The sequence below is a fragment of the Nycticebus coucang genome, chromosome 14 (genome assembly GCF_027406575.1).
Source record: "Nycticebus coucang isolate mNycCou1 chromosome 14, mNycCou1.pri, whole genome shotgun sequence".
NCBI lineage: Eukaryota > Metazoa > Chordata > Mammalia > Primates > Lorisidae > Nycticebus > Nycticebus coucang.
The window spans coordinates 22,187,129-22,213,982 of record NC_069793.1 but is presented as its reverse complement, the minus strand read 5'-3'; the positions used below and the strand labels follow the sequence as shown (position 1 = coordinate 22,213,982).

At 36.6% G+C, this 26,854-nt stretch overlaps 1 protein-coding gene across 3 annotated transcripts in view; it reads left to right on the top strand.

The window, feature by feature from the left end:
- TTC17 (tetratricopeptide repeat domain 17) overlaps positions 1-26,854 on the top strand; it is a 123,429-nt gene that overhangs the window by 31,681 nt on the left and 64,894 nt on the right. For 2 of the 3 annotated variants that reach the window (XM_053561969.1, XM_053561971.1), the window contains exons 6-16: positions 4,790-4,899; positions 6,313-6,457; positions 6,905-7,044; positions 8,752-8,912; positions 10,932-11,044; positions 13,552-13,698; positions 15,495-15,610; positions 15,767-15,932; positions 17,109-17,186; positions 17,319-17,543; positions 25,090-25,276. In XM_053561969.1, coding sequence (XP_053417944.1) covers positions 4,790-4,899; positions 6,313-6,457; positions 6,905-7,044; positions 8,752-8,912; positions 10,932-11,044; positions 13,552-13,698; positions 15,495-15,610; positions 15,767-15,932; positions 17,109-17,186; positions 17,319-17,543; positions 25,090-25,276 — 1,588 coding nt within the window. The remainder of the gene's footprint in view (positions 1-4,789; positions 4,900-6,312; positions 6,458-6,904; positions 7,045-8,751; positions 8,913-10,931; positions 11,045-13,551; positions 13,699-15,494; positions 15,611-15,766; positions 15,933-17,108; positions 17,187-17,318; positions 17,544-25,089; positions 25,277-26,854) is intronic. The other variant, XM_053561970.1, reaches the window with a different exon arrangement.

The window sequence follows — 26,854 nt, the reverse complement described above, 5'->3', positions numbered from 1 at the left end:
ACCTCATTTATAACCCCTTTCTTCACAGGCCCCATAACACTTCAACATATAAGTGTAGGAGGTGGAAGAGGCAAACATTGAGTTCAGGCTCCTATGGCTGGAGCCTGGTGAGCATGGTAGGGAATGAAGCCAGAGAAACAGGCCAGCGCCAGAGGACATAGGGCTCTGAAAGCCAGAGTGAGGACTTTGATTCTTACTCCAAATGTACTGAGAAGTGAAAGCAGAGACGCAATAAAATGCAATTATCATTTTCTTAAAGATCACTTTAATAGTTACATGGATAAGTCACTGAAAGGAAAAAAACTGGAAACAGGCCAGTTAGAAGGCTCTTAGAGTAGTTCAAGAAAAAGATGAAGATGGTTTGGACTAGAAATGATTAGTAATGGAAATGGAGGGCCTTGACCCTTTCTAGGATATGTTTAAGAGTTTAGAAGCTGATGAGGTAGATTTCGGGAATGAGAGCAAGAGAAGAATCAAAGATAACTCCTATTTCATTAACCTGAGCAACATGAAGGAGGAGCAGGGTTGGGGCTATTAAATTTGAAATACCTAAATGCATCTAGAATCGCACGGGAAGTTAGAGCTGGTTGCCTAGTTAGAGAGTAACTAATAAATAGGGAGTGCAGCCTGGGTGACAGAGCAAGACCCTGTCTCTAAAACAAAAAAAGAAGTGGGAATATGAAGCCATGGGACTAGATATCACCTGAAAGAAAAGAGATGGCCAATTTGAGCCCTGGGGTCGTCCCACATTTAGCAGGCAAAATAGACCAGACAAGGTGTTATGGCGAATATAGTATTCTTTTTTTTTTTTTTTTTTTTTTTATTGTTGGGGATTCATTGAGGGTACAATAAGCCTGGTTACACTGATTGCAATTGTTAGGTAAAGTCCCTCTTGCAATCATGTCTTGCCCCCATAAAGTGTGACACACACCAAGGCCCTACCCTCCTCCCTCCGTCCCTCTTTCTGCTTCCCTCCCATAACCTTAATTGTCATTAATTGTCCTCATATCAAAATTGAGTACATAGGATTCATGCTTCTCCATTCTTGTGATTCTTTACTAAGAATAATGTCTTCCACTTCTATCCAGGTTAATACGAAGGATGTAAAGTCTTCATTTTTTTAATGGCTGAATAGTATTCCATGGTATACATATACCACAGCTTGTTAATCCATTCCTGGGTTGGTGGGCATTTAGGCTGTTTCCACATTTTGGCGATTGTAAATTGAGCTGCAATAAACAGTCTAGTACAAGTGTCCTTATGATAAAAGGATTTTTTTTCCTTCTGCGTAGATGCCCAGGAATGGGATTGCAGGATCAAATGGGAGGTCTAGCTCGAGTGCTTTGAGGTTTCTCCATACTTCCTTCCAGAAAGGTTGTACTAGTTTGCAGTCCCACCAGCAGTGTAAAAGTGTTCCCTTCTCTCCACATCCACGCCAGCATCTGCAGTTTTGAGATTTTGTGATGTGGGCCATTCTCACTGGGGTTAGATGATATCTCAGGGTTGTTTTGATTTGCGTTTCTCTAATATATAGAGATGATGAACATTTTTTCATGTGTTTGTTAGCCATTCGTCTGTCATCTTTAGAGAAGGTTCTATTCACGTCTCTTGCCCATTGATATAAGGGATTGTTGGCTTTTTTCATGTGGATTAATTTGAGTTCTCTGTAGATCCTAGTTTATCAGGGTCTTGTCTGATTGAAAATATGCAAATATCCTTTCCCATTGTGTAGGTTGTCTCTTTGCTTTGGTTATTGTCTCCTTAGCTGTACAGAAGCTTTTCAGTTTAATGAGGTCCCATTTGTTTATTTTTGTTGTTGTTGCAATTGCCATGGCAGTCTTCTTCATGAAGTCTTTCCCCAGGCCAATATCTTCCAGTGTTTTTCCTATGCTTTCTTTGAGGATTTTTATTCTTCAGAGCCAAGAGAAAAGATGTTCAAAGGAAGAAGGGCACAACTAACAGTAACATTCAAACATTTACAAATTTAAAGTTTTTTGGTGCTTTTTTTTTTTTTTTTGACATACCTGATAGTGGACAAATTGGTGGAAAATAACTAATAATACTTGGAAGAGACTTTATAAGAAATCTTATGGAAAGACTTTTCTTTAAAGCATTGGTTGATTTGGGGGGGGGGAAACTTTCTCAAAAGGCTCTTAAGAGTAAAACCTCAGTCCCAAGCCAATTGTATAAGACTGTACTATCCCTTAACCAAGTTTTCAAGTGGTAAGTTCAGGTGATGTGTACATGGTACTAAAATCTTTTATTGCATCATTCAAAAATCATAATTTTTTTGAAGATAGAATGTTTAAGGATGAATATTATAGGACTGTACTTATTTTAATCTTAAAAGTACCTTTAAAATAATCTATTATAAACCATATTTAACTAAATGTAAAGTATTTTTGATTATATATCTCTTTTTAAAATAATTGGTCCTCAAAAAATTCAGACTATAAAATTGATTTTAAAAGAATGTAAAAATAATAATTTTGAACCTAGGTTGAACATATTCTAATTATTTCCCTTTTTTTTTTTTTTTTAAGACAGAGCTTTGCTTTGTTGCCCCTGCTACAGTGTAATGGTATCATCATAGCTCACTGTAGCCTTAAACTCCTAGGCTCAAGCATGCGCCACCACACCTGGCTTATTTTTCTCTTTTTTAGAGACAGGGGTCTCACTCTTGCTCAGGCTGGGCAAGAGCACCTTACTTCAAGCAGTCCTACTGTCTTGGCCTCCCAAAGTGCTAGGATTACAGGCGGGAGCCATCGCACCCAACCTATAATATATTCTTCTGGAGTTTTATTTTTACACATGTTTTTAGTTAAAACTTAATTATTCCCATAGGATACATTTTTAGTGATGGAATTGTGGGGGGTCAACACAATCATGTTTTTAAGGCTTTTTATATACATGTTTTCAAATTGTCCCCCAGAAATATTGTAGTAACTTAACATTTCTACAGTTAATATCTAAATTTAATATATAATATAGTGTGTCTAATAATAAATATTGGTATTCTTTTTAACCTTTGCCAGTTAATAAAAGGAAAACTTGTATCTTTTTAATGGTCTTTTTACTTGTGAAGTTACACATACTTCTTAGCTATTTTATATTTTTGAATTGTCTGTGGTTTTTGTCCATTTTCTCTTGTCATTTTGGCTTTATGTTTGGATTTCTAGAGACAGAGTCTGTACTCCCTAGCTAGAGTGCAGTGGCACAGTCAGACCTCACTACAACCTTAAACTCCTGGGCTCAAACAGTCCTGCTTCAGTCTCCAGTGTAGCTGGGACTATTGGTACATGCCACAGTGCCCAGCTAATTATATGGTTACATTTTTTATGAGTTCTTTGTATATTAAAATATTAAACTTTTGCAGTCATATAAATAAATATTTTCCCCAGGTTATATTAAACTTTATTATTTTTTCCCCAGCAGAAATTTAAAAGTTTATTTGGGTTTAAACTTATTTGCATCAAGTTTTTGACATGGTCAGGTTTAGTGTTCTCACCTTTATATAGTTAAAATTCAGTATATGTTAGAGGACAAAAAAAAATTCTCAGACACAAAAGGAGCAAGCATATCTGAGCTTCTGTTTAACTTGACTAAATCTTTTACTTAATTACTAGTTACAAAGATTTAGTTTGTTTGTTTAAGACAGGATCTGGCTCTGTTCCCCAGTAGAGTGCAGTGGCATCATAGCACACTGTCGTCTCAAGTTGCCTAGGCTCAAGTGATCTTCCTGCCTCAACCTCCTGAGTAGCTGAGACTACAGGCACATGCTACCACATCCAGCTAAGTTTTCTGTTTTTTGGAGAGACAGGGTCTCTATCACCCAGGTTGGTCTTGAACTCCTAGACTTGAGCAATCCTCCCACCTCTGGCTTCCAAAGTGCTAGGATTACCAGTATAAGACACCATACCCAGCCAGAATTTAGGAGTTCTTTGGTTTGGTTTGGGTTTTTTTGTTTTCTTTTTTTTTAAAGACACAGTCTCTTTTGCCCCTGGTAGAGTACAGTATTTTTATCATAGATAACTACAACCCCTAGCTCATGGGCGCAAGCAATCCTCCTGTCACAGCCTCCTGAGTAGCTGGGATTATAGGCACAGCCACCATACCTGGCTAATTTTTCTAATTGTGGTAGACATGGGATCTTGCTCTACCCATGGCTGGTCTTGAACTGACCTCAAGCAGTCCTGCCTTGGCCTCCCAGAGTGCTAGGATTATAGGAGTGAGCACCGTGCCCAGCCTAGAATTCAGTTTGTAACAGCTTGAATGTTTTAATTAGATTCTAAACACAGATGAAAAATTAACAAATAATAATTTGGTCATAAGCCTATAATTTGCTGAAGTTTGTACCTTCACTCAGATATTATATAAATAGATAACTTTGTAAAATGTTAATTTCAGTAATTTCATGTTGGAGCTACTGACATTTCTAAATAGATTAGGTCTTAACTTCTGAAGTCCTGAAATAGGACCCAACAAGTTATGGCCACTTGGGTGGGTTTTTCAGCTTTTATTTCCACCTTGGAATGATAGTCTGGAGTTGCATGGTCTCTATAGGAAGATCATACCCTAATGCACATGCTCAGCTGATGATTAGGAGATTCTTTTGGCAGCTATGGTTTATTTCTACTTTGTCCTCTGATTTATCATTACTCTCACTAGTTTTGCTCTTCATCTTAAATTTTAGAAGCGCTAGCGTATTAAAGGTACTCTTTGAGCATTCTAAATAAAAGAAACTATGTTGCGTTGTGTTTGATTATCATTGTATTTGTTTCATCTCTAGAACTCTTCCTCATGGGTACTGTATAACATGGCCTCATTTTACTGGAGAATAAAGAATGAGCCATATCAGGTAGTGGAGTGTGCCATGCGAGCACTTCATTTCTCTTCCAGGTAAGATTTCTCCTCTTCTGGGTGTGATTTTCATCCCTTTCCACATTCCCAAGGTCTGGTAAAAAAAAAAAAAAAAAAATACATAAGAAAACAATAAAAGCAGCTTTGCATATACTTTCATTATACTCTCCTCCATCCTTGTTCAAAGAAATTAGTTCCATCACAAAGAAAATCATGGATGTCAAAAAGTTCAAAGCAATGGTTGTGTAATATACTTTTTATTTCCAATAAGGAAAAAATGTAGAGAGCTACCAAAAATATATATACATATTTTAAGAAAAAACTATATTAAAATTATGATATCAATATATACTGATAACGTGTTATCTTGTATATTCTATCTGTGTCTCTTGTAATTGCAGAACTCAAATGTGACTAGAGTACTAACAATTCTAATACAGTTTTTACTTATCTTAAAATGTGTATGCATTTTTCCGGCACCCTGTGTATAATGTAGATGCCCTGTGGTTCCCTTGAGACTTGAATACAAGGACCTTGACTGGAGGAATTAATTCAATTTAACTTTTCTTAAAACAAATATAAGCCCTAAATAGATTTAAAAATCATAAAATCTCTTCCAGTCTTTATTTTTATGGCAAAATTTGGAGTTATTGTATTAACAGCTATTGATAATTGGCTCGGTGCTTGTAGCTCAGTGAGTGGGGCACCTGTAGCTCAGTGAGTGGGGCACCAGCCATATACACCAAAGCTGACGAGTTCGAGCCCGGCCCAGGCCTGCTAAAACAACAATGACAACTGCAACCAAAAAATAGCCAGGCATTGTGGTGGGCACCTGTAGTCCCAGCTACTTGGGAGGCTGAGGCAAGAGAGTCGCTTAAGCCCAAGAGTTGGAGGTTGCTGTAAGCCATGATGCCATGGCACTCTACCAAGGGTGACATAGTGAGCCTCTGCCTCAAAAAAAAAAAAAAACAACAATAATTAAAAAAATGATGAAACATTATGATTATTTTCTCCACCTGTATGTATATGCAGAGTTATTTCCCTAAACACAATAACTTTGAATGTGGCTGGGCATGGTGGCTCACGCCTATAATCCTAGCACTCTGGGAGGCCAAGGCAGGTGGATTGCCTCAGCTCAGGAGCTCAAGAGCAGCCTGAGCCAGAGCGAGAACCCATCTCTAAAAATAGCCAAGTGCTGTGGTGGGCGCCTGTAGTCCCAGCTACTTGGGAGGCTGAGGCAAGAGGATCGCTTGTGCCCAAGAGTTGGAGGTTGCTGTGAACTATGAGACCACAGCAGTCTACCAAGGGTCACAAAGTAAGATTCTGTCTTAAATAAATAAATAAATAAATAAATAAAATAACTATGAAAGTCATGTTTTCTTGTCAAATAATTATAGATAATCATGGAGTACATGCTTCTCCTAACATCTAGTTACATCTCTCCTCTTTTAGGCACAATAAAGACATTGCACTGGTCAATTTGGCAAATGTTCTACACAGAGCACATTTCTCTGCTGATGCTGCTGTCGTGGTCCACGCAGCTCTGGATGACAGTGACTTCTTCACTAGCTATTACACTTTGGGGAATATATATGCAGTAAATACTACTTTTTGTTTCATGAAATTGCTACTTTCTTCTATTTTCATTTTCTTAATAGAATGTTACTTTTTTCCCTTCCTCCTTTGTTCTCAACAATGGAAATGAAGAAATCTGGAAGAAAATGCCTCAGTATAATAGTGTATCATAATTGTTCTATAGTCTCTTGACATAAAAAGAAAAAAATATAATTAAATTGATTGGAATTTTAAACTTCTTCAGGATACACCTCTTAAGAATAGCTGTAACTTCCTAGTAAACCATCCCATAACATACCTTCATATTGAGGGGATGTGGCCACTAGTCAAAATAAAGTTTACTGTGGAATAAGATGTAGGTATGATCTCAGAAATCAGTACGGGGTTTAGACAGATGTAACCAGGCCATGGCTAATGTTTATTTCTCCTCTGTGTGTGTATATGTGTGTGTGTGTTTTTGTCCCTTCAGATGCTTGGGGAGTATAACCACTCAGTGCTCTGTTATGACCATGCTTTACAGGCCAAACCTGGGTTTGAGCAAGCTATAAAGAGGAAGCATGCTGTTCTTTGTCAGCAAAAACTTGAGCAGAAATTGGAGGCTCAACATAGGTAATTAAGAGAAAAATATTTGCTGAAGCACTGGTACCATAGAATCTTAGATTTGTGTTAGGTGGTTTCACTGTTAATTTGATCATTAGAATTAAGAAAAAAACTTCTTCACTACTGTAAGTACTATCCATTTTCTCCAACTCCTAGTGGTTTAGCATAGTTCAAGTGCTTGTGTAGAAGACTATCTTTTTAATATCATGGATTTCAGAAACTAGAGAATATTTGCAGTAAAAGCTGTCATTTAAATCTTTACAGTTTTTATCACTGATTTTTTTTTTCCTTGAAATCAGGTGGGGGTGGGGAGGCCCATGGATACTCAGTAATTCTGTTGATTACATTTTTATTTCCATAAGATACACAGTCAGTAAAATCACTTACGCATGCAATATTTGATCTTTCTCCCTTTTGGCTCCTAATACTGGGCTATTATTGTGTTACTTAAGTGGCATGAAGACAATTATTTGGCCCATATTTTAATCATATTTGTATGTGCAATACTGAATATTGTACTTGGCCCTTGTATTATACTTAGTAAAATATATGTTTGATTCCATAAATAATAGGGCTAGTTAAGAAACTTCACATCACTCAAAAGCAAATTGTTCACATCTCAAAATTAGCCTCAACGTTTTCAATCTACTTTGGTTATTAAAGAATTAAATAGCACTTATTAAACTCTCACAATTGCTTATTTTCCAGTCTGTGTAAATATAGTATGATGGTGAACAAAGAATAACAGCTTCTAATTTATCTGGTTCTTTTATGCCATATTAAAATTTGCAGTGGCTGAACTACTTCTAATATTAAATTCTTAACAGTCAAACTGACTGTCTTTTACACAATCTGTACAGCTCCTAAAATCTCTGTATATTAATCTAATAGGTAATAAGGTTTTTGTGACTACATATAATCAGGCAGTCATTTATCTAAATCAGGTAGTGGAGAGTGCTCTTTCTAAGGAGAGTGTCTGTGGTTTTTCCAAAAGTCTATAACAAGCTACAGTATAAAAGAAAGCTACTGTGGCCCTGGCTCTTTGCCTGTGTTTAGGCAAAATAAAAGGAAAATGGAGGCCAGGATTCTAGAAAGACTTTGAATGTCAGTGGAACTAATCCAAAAGAGAAATATTTAAACTTTATAGTATATTTTGATGTGTTTATTTTAGTACCTAGAAAGTGCAACACACAACTTAATGTCAAATATTTAAGAAAAGAATTTCAGGGCGGCGCCTATGGCTCAGTCAGTAAGGCGCCGGCCCCATATGCCGAGGGTGATGGGTTCAAACCCGGCCCCGGCTGAACTGCAACCAAAAAATAGCCGGGCGTTGTGGCGGGCGCCTGTAGTCCCAGCTACTCGGGAGGCTGAGGCAAGAGAATCGCTTGAGCCCAGGAGTTGGAGGTTGCTGTGAGCTGTGTGAGTCCACGGCACTCTACCAAGGGCCATAAAGTGAGACTCTGTCTCTACAAAAAAAAAAAAAAAAAAAAAGAAAAGAATTTCACATTTATCTTTTTGCCCCAAGTTTTAATAAGAATGTTTATTTAGCCCTGTTATTCTTGAACTGTGGTCTGAGATTGTGTGTTAAATCTAGAACTTTGAGAAAAAACTTAGGAATTATTGCTGAGAACCAGAAAAATCTTATGCATTTAAGTGGGTTTTAAAAATTCATAATTTTAAAGCTCTAACTTTTTCTTGGTATTAAAAAATGTTAAGATCTCTCCAGCGAACACTGAATGAGTTAAAAGAGTATCAAAAGCAGCACGACCATTACCTGAGACAGCAGGAGATCCTAGAAAAACATAAACTGATTCAGGAGGAACAAATCTTAAGAAATATCATACATGAGACTCAGATGGCAAAAGAGGCACAATTAGGTAAGTAGTGACTCCAAGTAATTGCAGGCAGGTTAGGAAATTCAATTCTACCATACTTTATTTTTGTTAACTTTCATGTAGCCTTATAGCAATATAACATTCTGTTTATAATGTTTATAGGTCTTAAAATCAAGATTCATTACAGAAGGTCTACCAGGAGGCCTGGGAGCTATTTTGTCCCTTGTTGCTCTTTTTAATTTACATTTTGAAATAAGGCCAGGCGCAGTGGCTCACACCTGTAACCCCACTGCTTTGGGAGGGTTAGGGGGAGGATCCTTAAGGCTCAGAGTTCATGACAAGCTGGGGCAACACAGTGAGACCCCATCTCTAGAGAAAAAAAAATCCTCACTACCCAGGAGGCTGAAAGAGGAGGATTGCTTGAGTCTGGGAGTTTGATGCTACAATGAGCTATGATTAGGACTTTGCACTCCAACCTGGGTGACAGAGCAAAACCCTTCTTCAAAAAAGGAAGAAGAGGAGGAGGAAACACCAGTTCTCTCTCTCTCTCTCTCTCTCTCTCTCTCTCGCTTCTTGCAACATACAGAGGAAAGCCCATGCAAGGACACAGCTAGAAGGTCTGCAAGCCACGAAGAGGGCCCTCACTGGAAACCAAATCTGCTGACACCTTGATCTGGGATTCCTAGCCTCTAGAACTTTGAGAAAATGAGTTGTGTTGTTTAAGGCATAGAGTCTGTGGTATCTTGTTATGGCAGCCTGAACTGACTAATGCATACTCTGCCCCAGCAGTGGAACACAAGGACGCAGAAAGTCATAAGAGACAGAAAAAAAGTTTAGAGGTTTTATACATTTTTTAAATAAAAACCAAATCTTTTAGAAGCTAGGAGTCTTAATAGTCTTAATGGTTGTTTGTTGTTTGTGCCTTTTTTGCAACTTTAATATGCATATCAATCTCCTAGAGATCTTGTAACATGCAGGTTTTGATTCAATGGATCTCAGGTAGGGCCTGAAAATCTGCCTTCCTAACAAGCTCCCACGTGATGCCTGTTAACTACTGGTCTAAAAACCACTCTGGGTCATAGGGACTTGCATGAAATGAGCACAAGTCAGACACAACCTATAGTGCGCCCATATTCTCTAACTCTGGCAGTAAGGCTAAACATCGTTTTTCCCTTTTCTCCTGTTAATGGAAAAAAAGAAACATTTCAGAAGCAAGTTTAGACTAGATTTGTGTCAGGAAGAAATTCTCAACCTAGGTCAGTGAAATAATTTCAGGGGGTTCTGAAATCTTCTCTAAAATTATACATAAATTGTGGTATATGCATTTTATTTTCCCCCTGGGAAGAGAGTATATAGCTTTTATTAAAATCTCTTAGAATCTGTGACCCCCCCCTCCTACCCCAAAATAGAACCATTAGTCTAGGGAACTTAAGTTGACAGGAGCTCAGCAATTTGGTTATATCCAAAATGTTTTATTTCTTATTAAACCCTAAGAGAGCAAATTTGACACCCCCAGTGAATAAATTAATAGAATCTCTTAAATTACACCCTTCATAAATATATTGGTCTAGAAAGCCTCTTAACCTTTGAACTTTAACTGTGACTATAGTTCATTTTACAATCCGTCTAACAACTTTTCTGTTTTAAGTGAAATGGCGTATGTTTAGTTCTTGAGATTCCTTGATCCATACTAAAATGCAACCAGATCTCTTACATAAACTTGAAACAAAATTGTGAACTATATAAAGTAAATTCTCTTTTGTTTAATATGAGATATCCAATGTCTCTTAAACAATGTAACCAATGGATTTTATAATTATAGACTGTAATTGCCAGTGGATATTTTAGTGATCATCTAGTGGAGCCCCTTTGTTTTACGGGTGGACAAATTGAGACTTCTTTAGAATGGTTTGATTTATTTAACCATTATTGAGTGCTCCCCTGTATATAAGTACTCTGCTAGGTTCTGAGGCATATAGGGTTGAAACTAAAAGACTAAGAAAATCACATTGGTATTGCTGACCTTTCTCATCATTTGTGTGATTTCCTTTCTTATTCTAGGAAATCATCAGATATGCCGTCTGGTCAACCAGCAGCATAGTTTACATTGCCAGTGGGACCAGCCTGTGCGCTATCATCGTGGAGATATCTTTGAAAATGTAGACTATGTTCAGGTATTTTTCTTGGTCTCTTCTAGTTCTTATAACCTTTGGCATATCTAAGAGTAATACTAGGTATCCATGTCTTTATCTCCTTGATTCTTTATATATTTGATCCCTAAAATTTGTAACTATCATTTAGATCTTCAAGATTATCTTACAAGGGTGTATGTGAAACTTAGTAAATGTGGAATGTAAATATCATAGCACAATAACTGAGAAAATTCCAAGAAGGCTATGTCAATGATTGTGATGAAAGTGTGTCAAACGCTCTGTGAAACTAGTGTATGATGCCCCATGATCATATCAATGTACACAGCAATGTACACACAATGTACACAGCTATTTAATAAAAAACAAAAAAATAGATCTTCAAGATTTTGAGTATCTGTTAATGTTTATGAAGTCAGATTTTTGTAGGAAGTACTCAGTAACTCCAGGGTTACTGTTTCCCAAAGTACAAATCTGTATATTTATATACATACACATTTGATTGTTTTTTTACCGTGAGAGTTAGAATTGGACTACTATTACTATTTAACTTAAAACCTTCAACTCCCCTTTTAATCTATTAGAGTAGGACCTATTTAAAATTTGAGAGAGAGCAACAATGCTCTCTTTCCTGCAGTCATTTATCCAATTATGTGGCCTCAACCAAAAACATTAACAAAATGCTCATTGTCAGTAGAAAATGTTTATTAAGCACCATTGCTAGGTGCATGCCTTCTCATTTTTTTTCTGTCATTGTATGTATATACATAAAAAACATTCACATGGGTGGTGCCTGTGGCTTAGTGGGTTAGGGAGCCGGCCCCATATACAGAGAATGGCGGGTTCAAACCCAGCCCCGGCCAAACTGCAACAAAAAAATAGGTGGGCGTTGTCATGGGTACCTGTAGTCCCAGCTACTCGGGAGGCTGAGGCAAGAGAATCGCCTAAAGCCCAGGAGTTGGAGGTTGCTGTGAGCTGTGATGCCAGAGCACTCTACCAAGGGTGATAAGGTGAGACTCTGTCTCTAAAAAAAAAAAAAACCACACACATTCACATATATGTACACATATACATATACATATACAACATCCTGGTCTTTCTGGTTGGCAATAAATATAATGATATATGTAACTGATGTTCAGTAAGTGATATAGACTATACGCATAACCAGAATTCTGAGGCTATAAAATTTGAAAATTTTTGAGCACTGACATGACCCTGAAAGGAAATGTTCATTGGAGCATTTTGGATTTCCAATTTTTAGATTTGGGATATTCAATAAGAGTAATAAAGTATTCCAAAATACAAAAAAATTCCAACTTTGAAACTCTTCCAGTCCCATGTTTTTCAGAAAAAGGATACTCAACCTATATTACAAATAAAGCAATCCTGTCCTAGAGAAAAACTATCATGTACTTAATTGTAGATATAGAAATTTCCAGAGATGTTATCACAGTTAAAATAATGAAGAGAGTGTCTGTAGGAGGATAAACCATAAAAAATTGGAACTCTTTAGAAAAACACAGACAAAAATTACAGACATGGCAAAAATTACAAGTCCTTTAAAAAGGGGAGAAAGTAATATAGAACAAAAGCTTCCTATGAATTTTGTGAACTAGCTCCTATATGGGATATTTGGCTTTCAAAAGAAAGAATAAAGGAAGACCTGAGATTACAGCTCCCTGTCTTAAAACCAAGCATTTTAAAGGGAAAAAGAATGTTTAGAAATGGAATAGCTTACTGTCCAGTGTAACTTTTGGACTTTTGACAGTCTCAAGACAGACCATTTGGAGGACTGTCCTGCATGAATATAGCTTTCAATATTCATAAATTGTATTACCACTACATAGTCAAAGAATCCATTCCTATTCAAATTCATCATATGCATTCCTTTTTCTTAGGTCTTCCCTACCCCATCCCATCTCTTTATCTAGCAAGGTTTCAGAAATACACAAGAGCTATGGTATCTTGTGAATATATCAAGTACTGTTCTAGTTGTTTTGGAGGAAAGCTGTATGTGTTCTTTTATCTGCTAGTTTTCCCTTTAACCTCTCAAGCTTTTACTTGGCATTGATTGCAAAATAGTCTATAATCCCTAAGTGATAATTAAACCCTTAAGAGCCCTTTGTTCCTTGTTTCTGCCCATAGCGCACTAATTTTATAGAGTTGTGGTCATTTTAGTCTTGGAAGAGGAAGAGAATAATGGACCAAATTTCTATACTTGTATTAGCTAATCATTAAACCTAAAAGAGATTAAATCATCAGAGGGAAGCAAAGGGGCAAGAAAACAATCCATGCTGTTTTTCTCAAATTCTCAATGGCAAAGTTAATTGTAACTATTCATTATCCATGAAAGAATACAGTTGGGGCATAGTTCTTAAAATTAGAAGATCTGACTGCTTAGTTACTGATTTACTTTCTGATTGCCTACTAATTTTGAGTATTCACTAGCTTTTTTGGTATGAGTTAAATCTTAGTCACAATTCCTTTTACATTTCCAATTCGATTGAACTTTTCTATTTATTTTCTAGTTTGGTGAAGATTCATCAACCTCCAGTATGATGTCTGTGAACTTTGATGTTCAGTCAAATCAGAGCGATATCAGTGATTTGGTCAAATCTTCCCCTGTGGCCCATTCTGTTCTCTGGATCTGGGGCAGGGACTCTGATGCATATAGGGTAAGTTAATAGAGGATGATAGAATTTTCTCAAACAGACACAATCTCCTAAAATAGTGGCCCTCAACTCACTGATTAATATAGCCCCATCACTGTTCAGCTTAGTTCAACAAACATTTATTAAACTTCTATTAAATGGAAAGCATTCTGCTAGGTAGAAGATGAGTAGGACACAGGCTGTACCTTGAGTTCATCCCAATATAGTGGAAGCAGATAGATACCCTGATTTCAGTTCAGTGCTTTATGCTCTGAACATAATTACCAACCTTAACAAATTTCTAAACTTGACCCAAGTGTAGCCTTATATATACTTCATTTACTTAATCAGAATTTTTTATTTCATTTATTTATTTTCTTTTTGTAGAGACAGAGTTTTACTTTATTGCCCTCGGTAGAGTGCTGTGGCATCACACAGCTCACAGAAACCTCCAGCTACTGGGCTTAGGCAATTCTCTTACCTCAGCCTCCCAAGTAGCTGGGACTACAGGCGCCCACCACAATACCCAGCTGTTTTTTTGTTGCAGTTTGGCCGGGGCCAGGTTTGAACCTACCACCCTTGGTACATGTGCCGGCACCTTACCCACTGAGCCACAGGCGCCACCCTTTCTTTTTTTTTGGGACGGAGTCTCAAGCTGTCACGCTTGGTAGAGTACTGTGGTGTCACAGCTCACAGCAACCTCCAACTCTTGGGCTTAAGCGATTCTCTTGCCTCAGTCTCCCAAGTAAATGGGACTACAGGCACCCGCCACAATGGCAGGCTATTTTTGGTTGCAGTCATCCTTGTTGTTTAGCAGGCCCAGGCTAAGATGATTTGGCTCAAACCCACCAGCCTTGGTGTATGTGGCTTCGTCACCCAAGCTGGAGTGCAGTGGCCTCATTATGGCTCACTGTACCCCCACACTCCGAGGCTCAGTTGGTCTTCTGTCTCAGCCTCCTGAGTAGCTAGGACTATAGGCATGAGCCACCATCCCCAACCCCAATTTTCAGAATTTGAGTGTTTAACAGAATTAATATAGTCCTTTACATTTAGTTATATGTAATGTGAATTTCCTAACATTTGATAGCTACAGGATATAAGCCTAATCCTCTGATACATGTTATTTATGTTTAGGAAAAAAATGAACATTTTACAAATCATAAAATAATTGTTCAACTTTGATCCTGGCAAAGAAAAAGTTTTAGTTTATGGAAAGATAGTTTTCAGTGCAAGTTTTATAACCTTATGTATGTTTTAACAAGTAACAAACTCCATTTCAAATTGACAAACAGAAAGAAAATTCACCTGTTCTTACTGAAAGTCCAGAGAGATAGGATAAACTTCAGTTCTGATTGATTCAGTGGCCCAGTGATGTCATCATTTACCCATTTCTTTTGTTTTGTTCTTGATGCTACCATCCACAGTATAGGTTTCATCTGAAAGCTTATTTTCCTCATGGTCATAAGATGACAGCCAGCAGCAACCAGAACAGCGTGCTTTTTTGTTCCCATGTAGCATAAGAGAGTAAGACTTGCTTTTCTTTCCCCCACACCCTAAGCAACCCTCTCCTTGTGTCTCATTGGCTTAACTGGTGTAAGCCTGCCCAACCCTAAACCAGTCTGTGGTAAACAGGGAGAATTACTGACTTATAATCAGAAATAGAAGAAATGCTATAGATTCTACCACACTGTCTACATTATCTTAAAATACTACAGTTTCGTTCAGTTATCCTAGTATATTTATGTTCTTTCAGAAGTTTATTTAGCATTTTGAAATGTTAAATCCAAAGGAATTTATGAGAAATTTTGTTTCTTTATTAGGACAGACAGCATATTTTGTGGCCTAAAAGAGCAGATTGTACAGAAAGCTACCCTCGAGTTCCTGATGGTGGAGAATTGCCAACATATTTTCTGCCTCCAGAAAACAAAGGACTCAGGCAAGTGCTGATGGATTTGACAAAGCACCCGATTCTGCATGGTTGTCACCTGGCGGTTCTTTGAGAGCACCAGCCTTGGACTTGAAAGGTTAAGTTTGTATCTCAAAATCACCTAAATTTTGAAAATATGAATCTTGTTCCTTTTTCTTATGCCAGGATCCACGAACTCAACAGTGATGATTATTCTTCAGAAGAAGAGGCCCAAACCCCTGACTGTTCCATAACTGACTTCAGAAAAAGCCACACTCTGTCCTACTTAGTCAAAGAATTAGAGGTCCGCATGGATCTGAAAGCCAAAATCCCAGATGACCATGCACGAAAAGTAAGGCTCACTTAGGCTGGTATTTATTGCTGTCCATTCTGGGTGACTTCAGAAGATTCTTAGATGGAACAAAAATTTGATAGAAGGCAATTGTTGAGCTTTATAAAACTGAAAGATAGAGTTAGAGAATTGGTGATAGGGTCGAGAAGTCAGTCATACTTAAAGGAGTGCCAGAAGAGTATTCCTCCAGGCTGCTATTTACATAGACAGTGTAAGCACTGTTCCTCCAGGAGGGCTACAAAGATGATTAATACAGAGCTCTGTTTACCTAATGGAATTGGTCTAATGGAGGCCGTTCTGGCCATTTCAGTTGCATCCTCCAGTCCTCCAAAAGTTTGTATAAATTGAAAGCTTAAATGTTCTCTCTCCCTGGCCATAACAACCCTGCTTTCACTGTATATAAAGTCCATAGTAATTTGATACCCACTTTGCAAACATTAGCCATTCTGTTTTTCTGAATTTTTTTCAGTTATGTATAACTAGGAATAACAGTTTTGTTCAATTATTCTAGTATATTAGATGCCATTCCATAGATCCAAATGAAAAAGATTACCTTTTTATGGAGATAATAGACCATCACAACCACCTTTTTTAAAAACCTAATTTTAAAACTATAAGCAGTTACTACTTACATTTAAACATTTACTGAGAGGGAAAAATACTATGTGCCAGACATTATTCTGGGGGCTAGGAATACAAAGAGAAATAGACCATAATCTCTGCCTTAAAGTTGCTCACGGTTATGTAAATGCCACAAGAACATGAAATAGATTAATTGGGGATCTGGTGTTTTCCAGCTGGGAAAGATAGCAGATTTTTATTGTGTCAGATGTTACATGCCATTGTCTTTTAGATAATTTTTCCTTGGATTCTGGACACTTAGGTTGACCTTACTGAGGTATGGTAGATACTTTAATATGTATATGTGTAGGTATATATATCTTTTAACTTTTTGTACTTAAAGGAAACCAGCATATACATCTTACATGTGACCAGGTCAACACCTATTATTAGGATAATGACTTCATTTTATATAGATATGGATATATATATGATTATAAATACTTGTTCAAATTAGCTGTTCCTGAGGAGCTGAAGAAAAGAATGTCATCTATAGAAATTCTTTTCAAATGTCTTTTATTTTCAGTTGAGTCAGTCTTCCCTTTGATGTTTCAGATTTTACTTTCCCGTATTAATAACTATACTATCCCAGAAGAAGAAATTGGGTCTTTCTTATTTCATGCTATTAATAAGGTAAGCCATTATTTTGGCATGTGATTGAAAACTTCATAATTGTAATTAAAAATTAAAATGTATTTATTAAAAATCCTATTTGGAACAAGTACTCCATTCTTGTACTAACTGAAGTATTTCGGGGGTTTTCAGCCAAATGCTCCTGTTTGGCTCATACTCAATGAAGCTGGACTCTACTGGAGAGCAGTGGGAAATAGCACTTTTGCTATTGCCTGTCTGCAGAGGGCTTTGAATTTAGCTCCAGTTCAATACCAGGATGTCCCTCTTGTCAATTTGGCCAACCTTTTGATTCACTACGGCCTTCATCTTGATGCCACTAAGCTGCTACTTCAAGCTTTGGCTGTCAACAGCTCTGAGGTAAGGTTTTATATTTTTTTGTAGCTCCCTATACTGGGTTAGGTAATTCATATTCAGAGTACAATTTGTATTTTTCTATGAAGAGCATAAAAATGTCACGTTTTCTTTTTCAGAATATAATTTGCATATTTCAAAAGGGCATAAAAATATTTTGTTGTGTTCATTTTTTATTTTAAATGAGCGAAATTTATAATTGCATGTTAATTTTCTTTCATGAAAATTACATTTAAATAAAAATGACTTACCTATAAAAATATACTGCTACTTTTTGTTAGTCTGAAACATATGGTTCTTACTTTATTCTACTCATCACAGCATGTACATTGCTTAATATCATACTGTTTTACAACTACAATTTATAGATATGTTTATACTATCCAAGTCAGAGCAAAGTTTAAAGATGATTCTGGTAAGAACAGATAGGTGAATATGCATGCCCTGAACCTCCCACATGCAGCCCATGGAGTTACCTCATTGCTTCATAGTTATTTACTGTCATCGACTATGATACTAAGTGGTATCTCTCTCCCTTCATAGTCTCAAAGATAATTTTTTTTTCGTATTTTAACATCTCTGAACTCAGATATATAATTGCTGTCATATTATAGGTACGGTTTGATGAAATAGTTATAGTAAATATATAATTGATTTTTATATCTAATATCTAAATGTTTATGTTTTATATCCAGAGCAACCTTTACAAGAGGTGTTCATGAATGATTTAAGCTTTTAAGGTATCCAATAAAATATAAGAAGAAAATACTGTCACTTAAGACTTTCCTGTGAAATATATAGATTCACAACTAGATTTTAAGCAAGTTTCCAATCTGTGTAATAGGTTATGATGCCAAAGAAGTACATCAAATATTTATATAATGCCTACTGTGTACCAGGTACTGGTACAGTAGGAACAGATTGTGTGTGTATATTTATATATGTACATATATGGGATATGATGAAGTGGACATCCACATGGAAGGAACATTACAGCTGTATTCCCTTGAAACTTAAGCTTCACTTGCTACTGCTTCTAACCAAGGCAGTTAGATAACATTCTTCTGAAGAAAAAAGAGCTCCTGTAGAGATTAATGGCATTTCTGTATTTTAAAATTATACTAAGATACTATAGTACTGCAATAAGAATAAAAAGGTAAATTAGTGGATCAGTGTAGGAAACCCAAAAATGTACCTTAACCAGCGCCCCTCCCCAACTGTCAGCATTTGGAAATACTTCCTTATTAGCTGTCTTCTCTGCAAATACTTCATAATGTTGCAACTCTACTATATGGGTAATCTTTAGAGCTTATAAAAAATGTTTGTTACTGTAGAGTAAAGCCATCAGTTTAAATGGTCATGTAAAGGTTCAGTGAGTTGCAGCCACAGCCTGCTGTTTTGTTGCATATTTAGGTTACTGACACTGTTTAGCTATTATCAATAATGATTTTCTACACAAAGTCTTTTCTGTATTCCAGATAATTTTTTTTTTTTGTAGAGACAAAGTTTCATTTTGTCGCCCTCGGTAGAGTGCCGTGGCATCACAGCTCACAACAACATCCAGCTCTTGGGCTTAGGCGATTCTCTTGCCTCAGCCTCCCCAGTAGCTGTGACTACAGGTGCCTGCCACAACGCCCAGCTATTTGTTGTTGCAGTTTGGCCAGGGTCAGGTTCGAACCCACCACCCTCAGTATATGGGGCTGGCTCCCTACTCACAGAGCCACCGGCGCCACCCCATCCAGATAATTTTCTTAGAGAAGACTGTTAGCAGTGGAATTGCTAAGTCAGTGAGAGAATGAATGTTTTGATAACTTTGGTACAAAATTCCAAACAATCCACCAAAAGATTAGAACCAATATATATTGCAATGAACAAATCTAAAAATATTTATTTCACCTGTATCTTCACCAGAATTGAACATTTGAAATAATGGCTAACTTGTCTTTTTTTTTCTTTTATTAATATTAAATCATAGCTGTGAACATTAATGCGATCATGGGGCACTATACATTGGTTTTATAAACAGTTTGACACATTTTCATCACACTGGTTAATATAGCCTTCCTGGCATTTGCTTAGTTATTGTGTCAAGACAATTATATTCTACATTTACTAAGTTTCACATGTACCCTTGTAAGATGCACCGCAGGTGTAATCCCACCTATCACTTTCCCTCCTCCCATCCTCCCCCCTCCCTCCTCTCCCTCTCCCCATTCCCCATATTCTTAGGTTATAACTGGGTTATAGCTTTCATATGAAAGCCAAAAATTAGTTCGATAGTAGGGCTGAGTACATTGGATACTTTTTCTTCCATTCTTGAGATACTTTACTGGCTAACTTTTCTTGATTGGTTATTAGAGCCAAGAACCACACTAAGCATTTTACATGTTTGTAATTCATTTTACTCTTATAATTCACATAACTAAAACTCGTTTAGTCCTCACACCAACCCTATGAGATAGAATTTCTCTTTGACAGAGAAAGAAACTCTAAGAGGTAAATGCACATAAAAATTAAGGAATAGGCCAAAAGTTATAGAACTTGGTTTTAAACTCAACGGAGAGTATCCATGGAGCTCATATTCTTTACCCATGCATTTGTAAAACAAGTTTGCTTGTTTAATAATGTCATTTCTCTGTTGTAATATTGATATTTTTATCTTTTAATTTTATTTTTAAAGTAAAAGTTTGTATATACATTTTGCTCATTTTGTTAGAACTTAGTTTTTTTATTTTTATACAAACTCCTTGTACAATAAGGTCAAACCATCTGTCGTGTTAAAAATATTTTCTCTCTTCTCCTTTTTTATCTTAGCTTTTTAAAATGGAGCTTTTAAAAATTTCCCTTAAGTTCGTCAATTTTTTCAATTTTGATTTCTATTATTAGATTTATATAAAGTGTCTTCACAAGAGGTTTAAAAAAATTAATTCTGATCTGTTTTTTTCTGACTTGACTTTTACATAATCAGTTTTCAAATATACAAAAATCTTTTCCTATGTTGTTTCTGAGACCTTTCATAATTTTAGATTTTACATTTAGATCTATGATCTATTTCAAGTTAACTTTTATTTGTGGTGCGAGGTAGGTAGGGACCAAACTTTGTATCTACATGGATATCCAGTTGCTCCAGTACCATATCTTGAAGGCCATCCTTTTCCTACTGAGTTGTCACTCATTGCCTTTGCTGTCAACTCCAGACTCCTTTATCCAGCAGCTTACTTGACATCCTTATTTGGATATCTAAAGGGCACTCCAAAACTAAAGGCAGAACCAAGCTCCTTAACAGTTCCAAATTTGTTCTTCCCAGTCTCCCCCATTTCAGAAAGTAAAACTATCTGTCTTTCCACTAGCTCAAGCCAAAAAACGGAAAGCCATCTTTCATAGCTTTCTCCTCACTGGAGAAATTCAACTTATTAGTTAACTTTGCTGATTCTGTTTTAAACATTATCTGAGATTTCACTGTTTATCATTGTGTTCACTGCTGTCTGATCCAAATACCATTATTCTTTTTTTCTTTTTTGTAGTTTTTGGCTGGGGCCAGGTTTGAACTCACCACCTCTGGTATATGGGGCTGGCACCCTACTCCTTGAGCCACAGTGCCACCCCAAATACCATTATTCTTACCTAGATTACTCATCAGCCTCTAAACTGGTTTCTCTGCTTCTGCCTTGTCCTCCCCCTACAGCCTGTTCTCATACAGCCAGCAGTAAGATCCTTCTAAAAAGCATGTGTTATTCAAATCTCTACAGTGGCTCTCCCTAAAACTCAGGGAAGAACATAAGAATTTGTAACAGTGGGGAACACCCTACATGACCTTGTCACTTTTCTGACCTTACCTCTATGAGATCATTCCTTTGCCCATCCTACTCTAGCCTCACTTGTCTCCTTACAGTTTCTTGAACATACAAGGCACTCAGGGCCTTTGCACTTCTGTTCTCTCTGCTTGGAGTACTTTACCCCACCAAGATTCCTCATGGCTTTCTGTTTCTTACATTACAATTACTGACTTCTCAGTAAGTCCTTCTCATTCTTCTCTATTTAAAATGACACTTGCCTCCCCATTCAAGTGCTACTTACATCTCTTCCTTTTGTATTTTTCTCCATTACATTTTGCTCACTGGTACCCCACACTAGGCTGTAAGGTTCATAAAGGTAGAAATTATCTTTCTTATTTTCTGTTATATCCCCATTGGTTAAACAGTGCCAAGAACATAGTAAACACTCATCACTTATTTTTTGAATGAATTGATGAAAATTCATCTTTTTTTCTAAAATGCTAACCAGTTTATTTCAATGAAAAATATTTGTACAACCATCATTGTAGTCATAGGGATAATTGCAGCACTTTTTTCATTATGCAAAATACGTTTATAAAGATACTTTTGAAATCTAAATATGGTATTTAATTTTGTGTCTGGGTGTGAACTACAAAGTAATCTGAGAGCTGCTTAAGTGAAATTTCCTAAATGTGCAGTATTTTGTACACTTTGGCTTGGTCACAGTGAAACATTCCTGCTGAACTGACAGCTCAAATCAAAAGTAAATCATTGAATAAGTCTTGCTTCTTATAGGGATATATTGTGAAAATTGAAAAGACATTTTTAGATGTTTTAAAATATTTTTAATGATGAAACAAGTTTTTAAAAAATGGTTTGCACATGAGCAAATACAAAAAGAAACTACTAAACATAGGCCAGATGCAGTGGCTGACACCTGTAATCCTAGCACTCTGGGAGGCCAAGGCAGGTGGATTGCTTGAGTATGGGAATTTGAGAATAGCGTGAGCAAAAGCAAGACTCTTGACTCTACCAAAAATTGAAAAATTTGCTGAGCATTGTGGCTTGCGCCTATAGTCCCAGCTACTCAGGAAGCTAAGGCATGAGGGTCACTGGAGCCTAAGAGTTTGAAGTTGATGTGAGCTGTGAGGACACCAAGACACTCAATCCCAGAGTGACACAGTGTGACCCTGTCTCAAACAAACAAACAGAAAAAAAGGTGTATTTCAGTTAAAACAGCCTAAACTGAATACTTTGGGCTGAGTATAAAAACAATCTCAGCGTATAATGGAAAAATAGCACAAAATATACTATTTACCATCACGTCAAGGAGACATCAGATGTCTAGGAATAAATCTAAAGATATATAAGCAGTCTAAGATTGCACTCTCACGGTGATGACAAAACAATTGCTAAGAGAAGGAAGGCATTAGTACAGATTGAACTTCCTAGATTTAAAATTCAAAATGCTCCAAAACTGAAACTTTTTGAGCACCAACATGATGCTAAAATAAAAATGCTTATTGAGGCAATTCAGATTTTGGACTTTGGGATTTGGAATGTTCAACCAGTACGTATATAATGAAAATATTCCAAAATAAACAAAAATTGAAATTCGAAGCACTTCTGGTCCCAAGCATTACAGGTAAGGTATTAACCTGAAATTGAGGTACATATCATATTTACAAATTAATATTGTCAATTGGTAAGTTCTCTCCAAGTTGGTTTATAGATCCAGTTCAATCCCAAACCTCTAGCAATTGTGTGTATATGTGTGCACGTTTATCAATTGATTCAGAAGTTTGCATAAGGGCTTGGTGCCTGTAGCTCAGCAGCTAGGGCACCGGCCACATACACCTGGGCTGGTGGGAACCCAGGCCTGCCAAACAACAATGACAACTACAACAACAAAAAAAAAATAGCCAGGTGTTGTGGCAGACGCCTGTAGTCCCAGCTACTTGGGAGACTGAGCCAAGAGTTTGAGGTTGCTGTGAGCTGTGATGCCATGGCACTCTACTGGGGTGACATAGTGAGACTCTGTCTCAAAAGTCTGCATAGGGGCCAGGCACAGTGGCTCAGGCCTGCAATCCTAACATTCCATGAGGCCAAGACGAGTGGATCACTTGAGCTCAGGCGTTCAAGATTAACCTGAGCAAGAGAGAGACCTTGCCTGTACTAAAAATAGAAAAAACTAGCCAGGAGTAGTGGCAGATTCCTATAGTCCCAGCTACTCCGGAGGCTAAGGCAAGAGGATTACTTAAGCCCAAGAGTTTGAGGTTGCTGTGAGCTGTGACACTACAGCACTGTACCCAGGGCCACAGAGTGAAACTCTGTCTCAAAAAAAGAAAAAAAACAAGTCTGAATAGGAATGGACCTAAAGTAGCTCCAAACTGGTGAGGTTGGGGGGAAGAATAGATTTGGGAACCTTATACACCAGATTTTTTAAGACCTGCTGTAATTAAATTATTATGGTATTGTTACAAAGATATTCAACTATATTGATAGAACACAGCAGAGAATTTAGAAATACACCATCACATATATGGTCACAGACTTATGGACAGATGCACCTGATCAATAGGGGGAAACCTTTTTGGTTTTTCAGTAAGTAGTGCTGGAGTAATTGGATATCCCTGTGAGAAAAGATAAGAACTTTGATTTCTGCCTCACACTGTACACAAAATTAATGTGAAGTGGATCATGTACCGAAATGTGACAGATACTGGGAAATACTTTCAACAAAGGACTATATGTAGAGAACTGGAAACCAAAAATAAGGACAACCTAATTTCTTTTAATGGGGAAAAAAAATAGGCTCTTCAGAAACGAGGACATCAGTGGCCAATAGGCATGCACAGAAATACTCAACATTGCAACTCACCAAGGAAATGCAAATTAAAACCACACTGAGATGCTACTTCAACCTGCAAAAATAGCTAAAATTAAAAAGACTGACAATACAGAGTCAGTGAATTCTCATACTACTGGTAAGAGTATAAATTTATACATTCATTTGGAAAACCATTTGGTTGTATCTACTAAAACTAAATATATGTCTTCCTTATAACCCACTACTACTAACCCAAGAAAAATGAGTACAATATATCTGTCGAAAGACATTTACAATTACAAGAGTATTCATGGTACCTTACTCTTAATAGTTGGAAAGTTGGAAATACCACAAATACCACTCAGTAGGAGTATAGACAAACGTGCTCTGGTATACACGTATTCATGTGATGGGACATTACATACCAATTAAAAAAATGAACTACTAAAATACACAAAACATGGACAAATGTTAGATTGAAAGAAGCTACAAAAGGATACATATTATATGTGCATGTAATATGAGAGCATGCTGTTTGATTCCATTTATATGAAGTTAACCTATAGTGGTATAAGTCACAGTATCATAGTAGTGGTTAATTCTGGGATTTTGGCTGGGTTGCCCAAGGAAACCACCTCCTATACTGGAAACATTGTAAATGTTTAGTATCTTGGGCTGAGTGATATATACATATATGAAAATTACTGAGCTGTATACTTAAGATTAGCATTTCTTATATACTTTTTATATTTCTTAATAAAAAGGTAAAACATAACATTTATATATGTTGTAAAATTTAGTATTGGCTGGTGTGAATGAAGTGGACAGTTACTGGTAACCTTTATGGAGTAACCCAAGAAAAGCCAAAAGACATACTGTAAAGGTTTTATAACTCTCAGAAAATATTAATTCATTAACATGTTGCTGATTTTATTTTTCTTTCCAGCCCCTGACGTTTTTGAGCCTGGGAAATGCTTACCTTGCTCTGAAGAATATCAGTGGGGCACTTGAAGCCTTTAGACAGGCTTTGAAATTAACTACCAAATGCCCAGAATGTGAAAACAGTCTGAAATTAATCCGCTGCATGCAGTTTTATCCTTTTCTGTACCACATCACCTCTTCTGTTTGCAGTGGTAAGCAACTGTTAAATGCTGGCAAAATAATGAGCTCAGCCAGAGTTCCTAATGTGATCAGCAGAATACAGAAAATGATTTTCCTAATTTTACCCAAGGATTTCAGATAATATAATTCTGGATATATAGGAAAGAAGTTAATTCATTACATCTCAGTATAGATGCCTTAGAATATTAAGGGTTAATTCTTTTCCAGAACTCTGGTTAAAAAAGGATGATTAAAATATACAGTATATTCAACAGAGATTGATAGGATGTGAGATTTTTTTTTCTTCCTCCCCAAGTCTTTGATGTTTTATAATAACCAATATTCATGGCAAAGGCAATTTTTTTCTGTCCGTGAAGTCAAAGGGTATAATGAGAATTGAAGCAGTTGTACATGCTCAGCCTCTAAATACAGGCTAAATACAGACCCTTGCCTTTCAGTAAAAGTGATTCAGACTTTTACGGCATCTTTAAAATAGTCATGGATATCAAGTGCTGTCTCTTTGCCTTCTTCTGCTCTTCCCCACAGACATGGGTGCATGTGCATAAGTATACTCACCTGGGTAGGCTAGTATCTAAAGTTTCTACAGATTCATCAGTTACAACTCTGTGAATCCAATGATATTTGGTTATTTACTTATTTAACCTTCTCTATAAGAAAAAAAAATCATGAGCTTAACTCTCATGCATAAGAAGATGCACCTGGTGGTACCTAGCCATTGTAAAGCACCCAGAAAATGCTTCGTTACTATTCAAAATAGATTGTAATATTTAAGCCAAGGGCTATCAGTCCAGCTCCTTTGGATGTTAAAAAAAAAATGTATCTAATATGCACTTATTTACGTAACTTGTCTAAAATACATTAATAATTACTAGTGAATTTGGAGCCAGAAACTTTATTTTCCTGATTCATTATTCCAGACTCTCTTAGGATTTTAATGGAATGGCAGACAGTTAAATAGTGTTTGCATCTTTAAATAACAGAGCCCAATTATTTACTGAAGAAACTAAGAATCTCTCAGCAGTATAACTCTAGGCTCAGTTGTGGATCAGTGTTGAACATAAGCTGAATAAGAGTTCTTATATGAATGTTAAAGGCCTAAAATAGTATTTTATCAAGGCAGCAGAGTGGAGTGGCTAGCTGTAGGATCATACAGATTCATGCTTGAGCCCCAGCTCTGCCTCAGCTTTCTGATCCCAGTAAAGTAACTCATGTCCTCATCTATACAATGAAAGACAAAACTTATGTCATGAGAGGGTTAGAGAGCTTTATCATGTAGTATATGTTGAGTGAAAGTAAGCCATTAGAAATTCATAATGAATACTATGGCTGCAAAGAACTCAGAATTTTAAAGGTGTAAAGAAAAGATTTCACTTTTTTTATTCACTTTTTTCAATGAGTTTTTTAATGAATAGAAACTTTTTTTCTTTACTTACTTTTGTTATTGGTAAGAAGGATTTTGTCCATTTCTAAAAAGTCTTTTCCTTAAATTAGTTTCACATGTTTTTGTTTAATATATTAGGTCTCTCATTTCAAGACAGAGAATTCAATTGTGTTGAACTTTTCCCAGAGCACAATTTCAAATAGTCCAG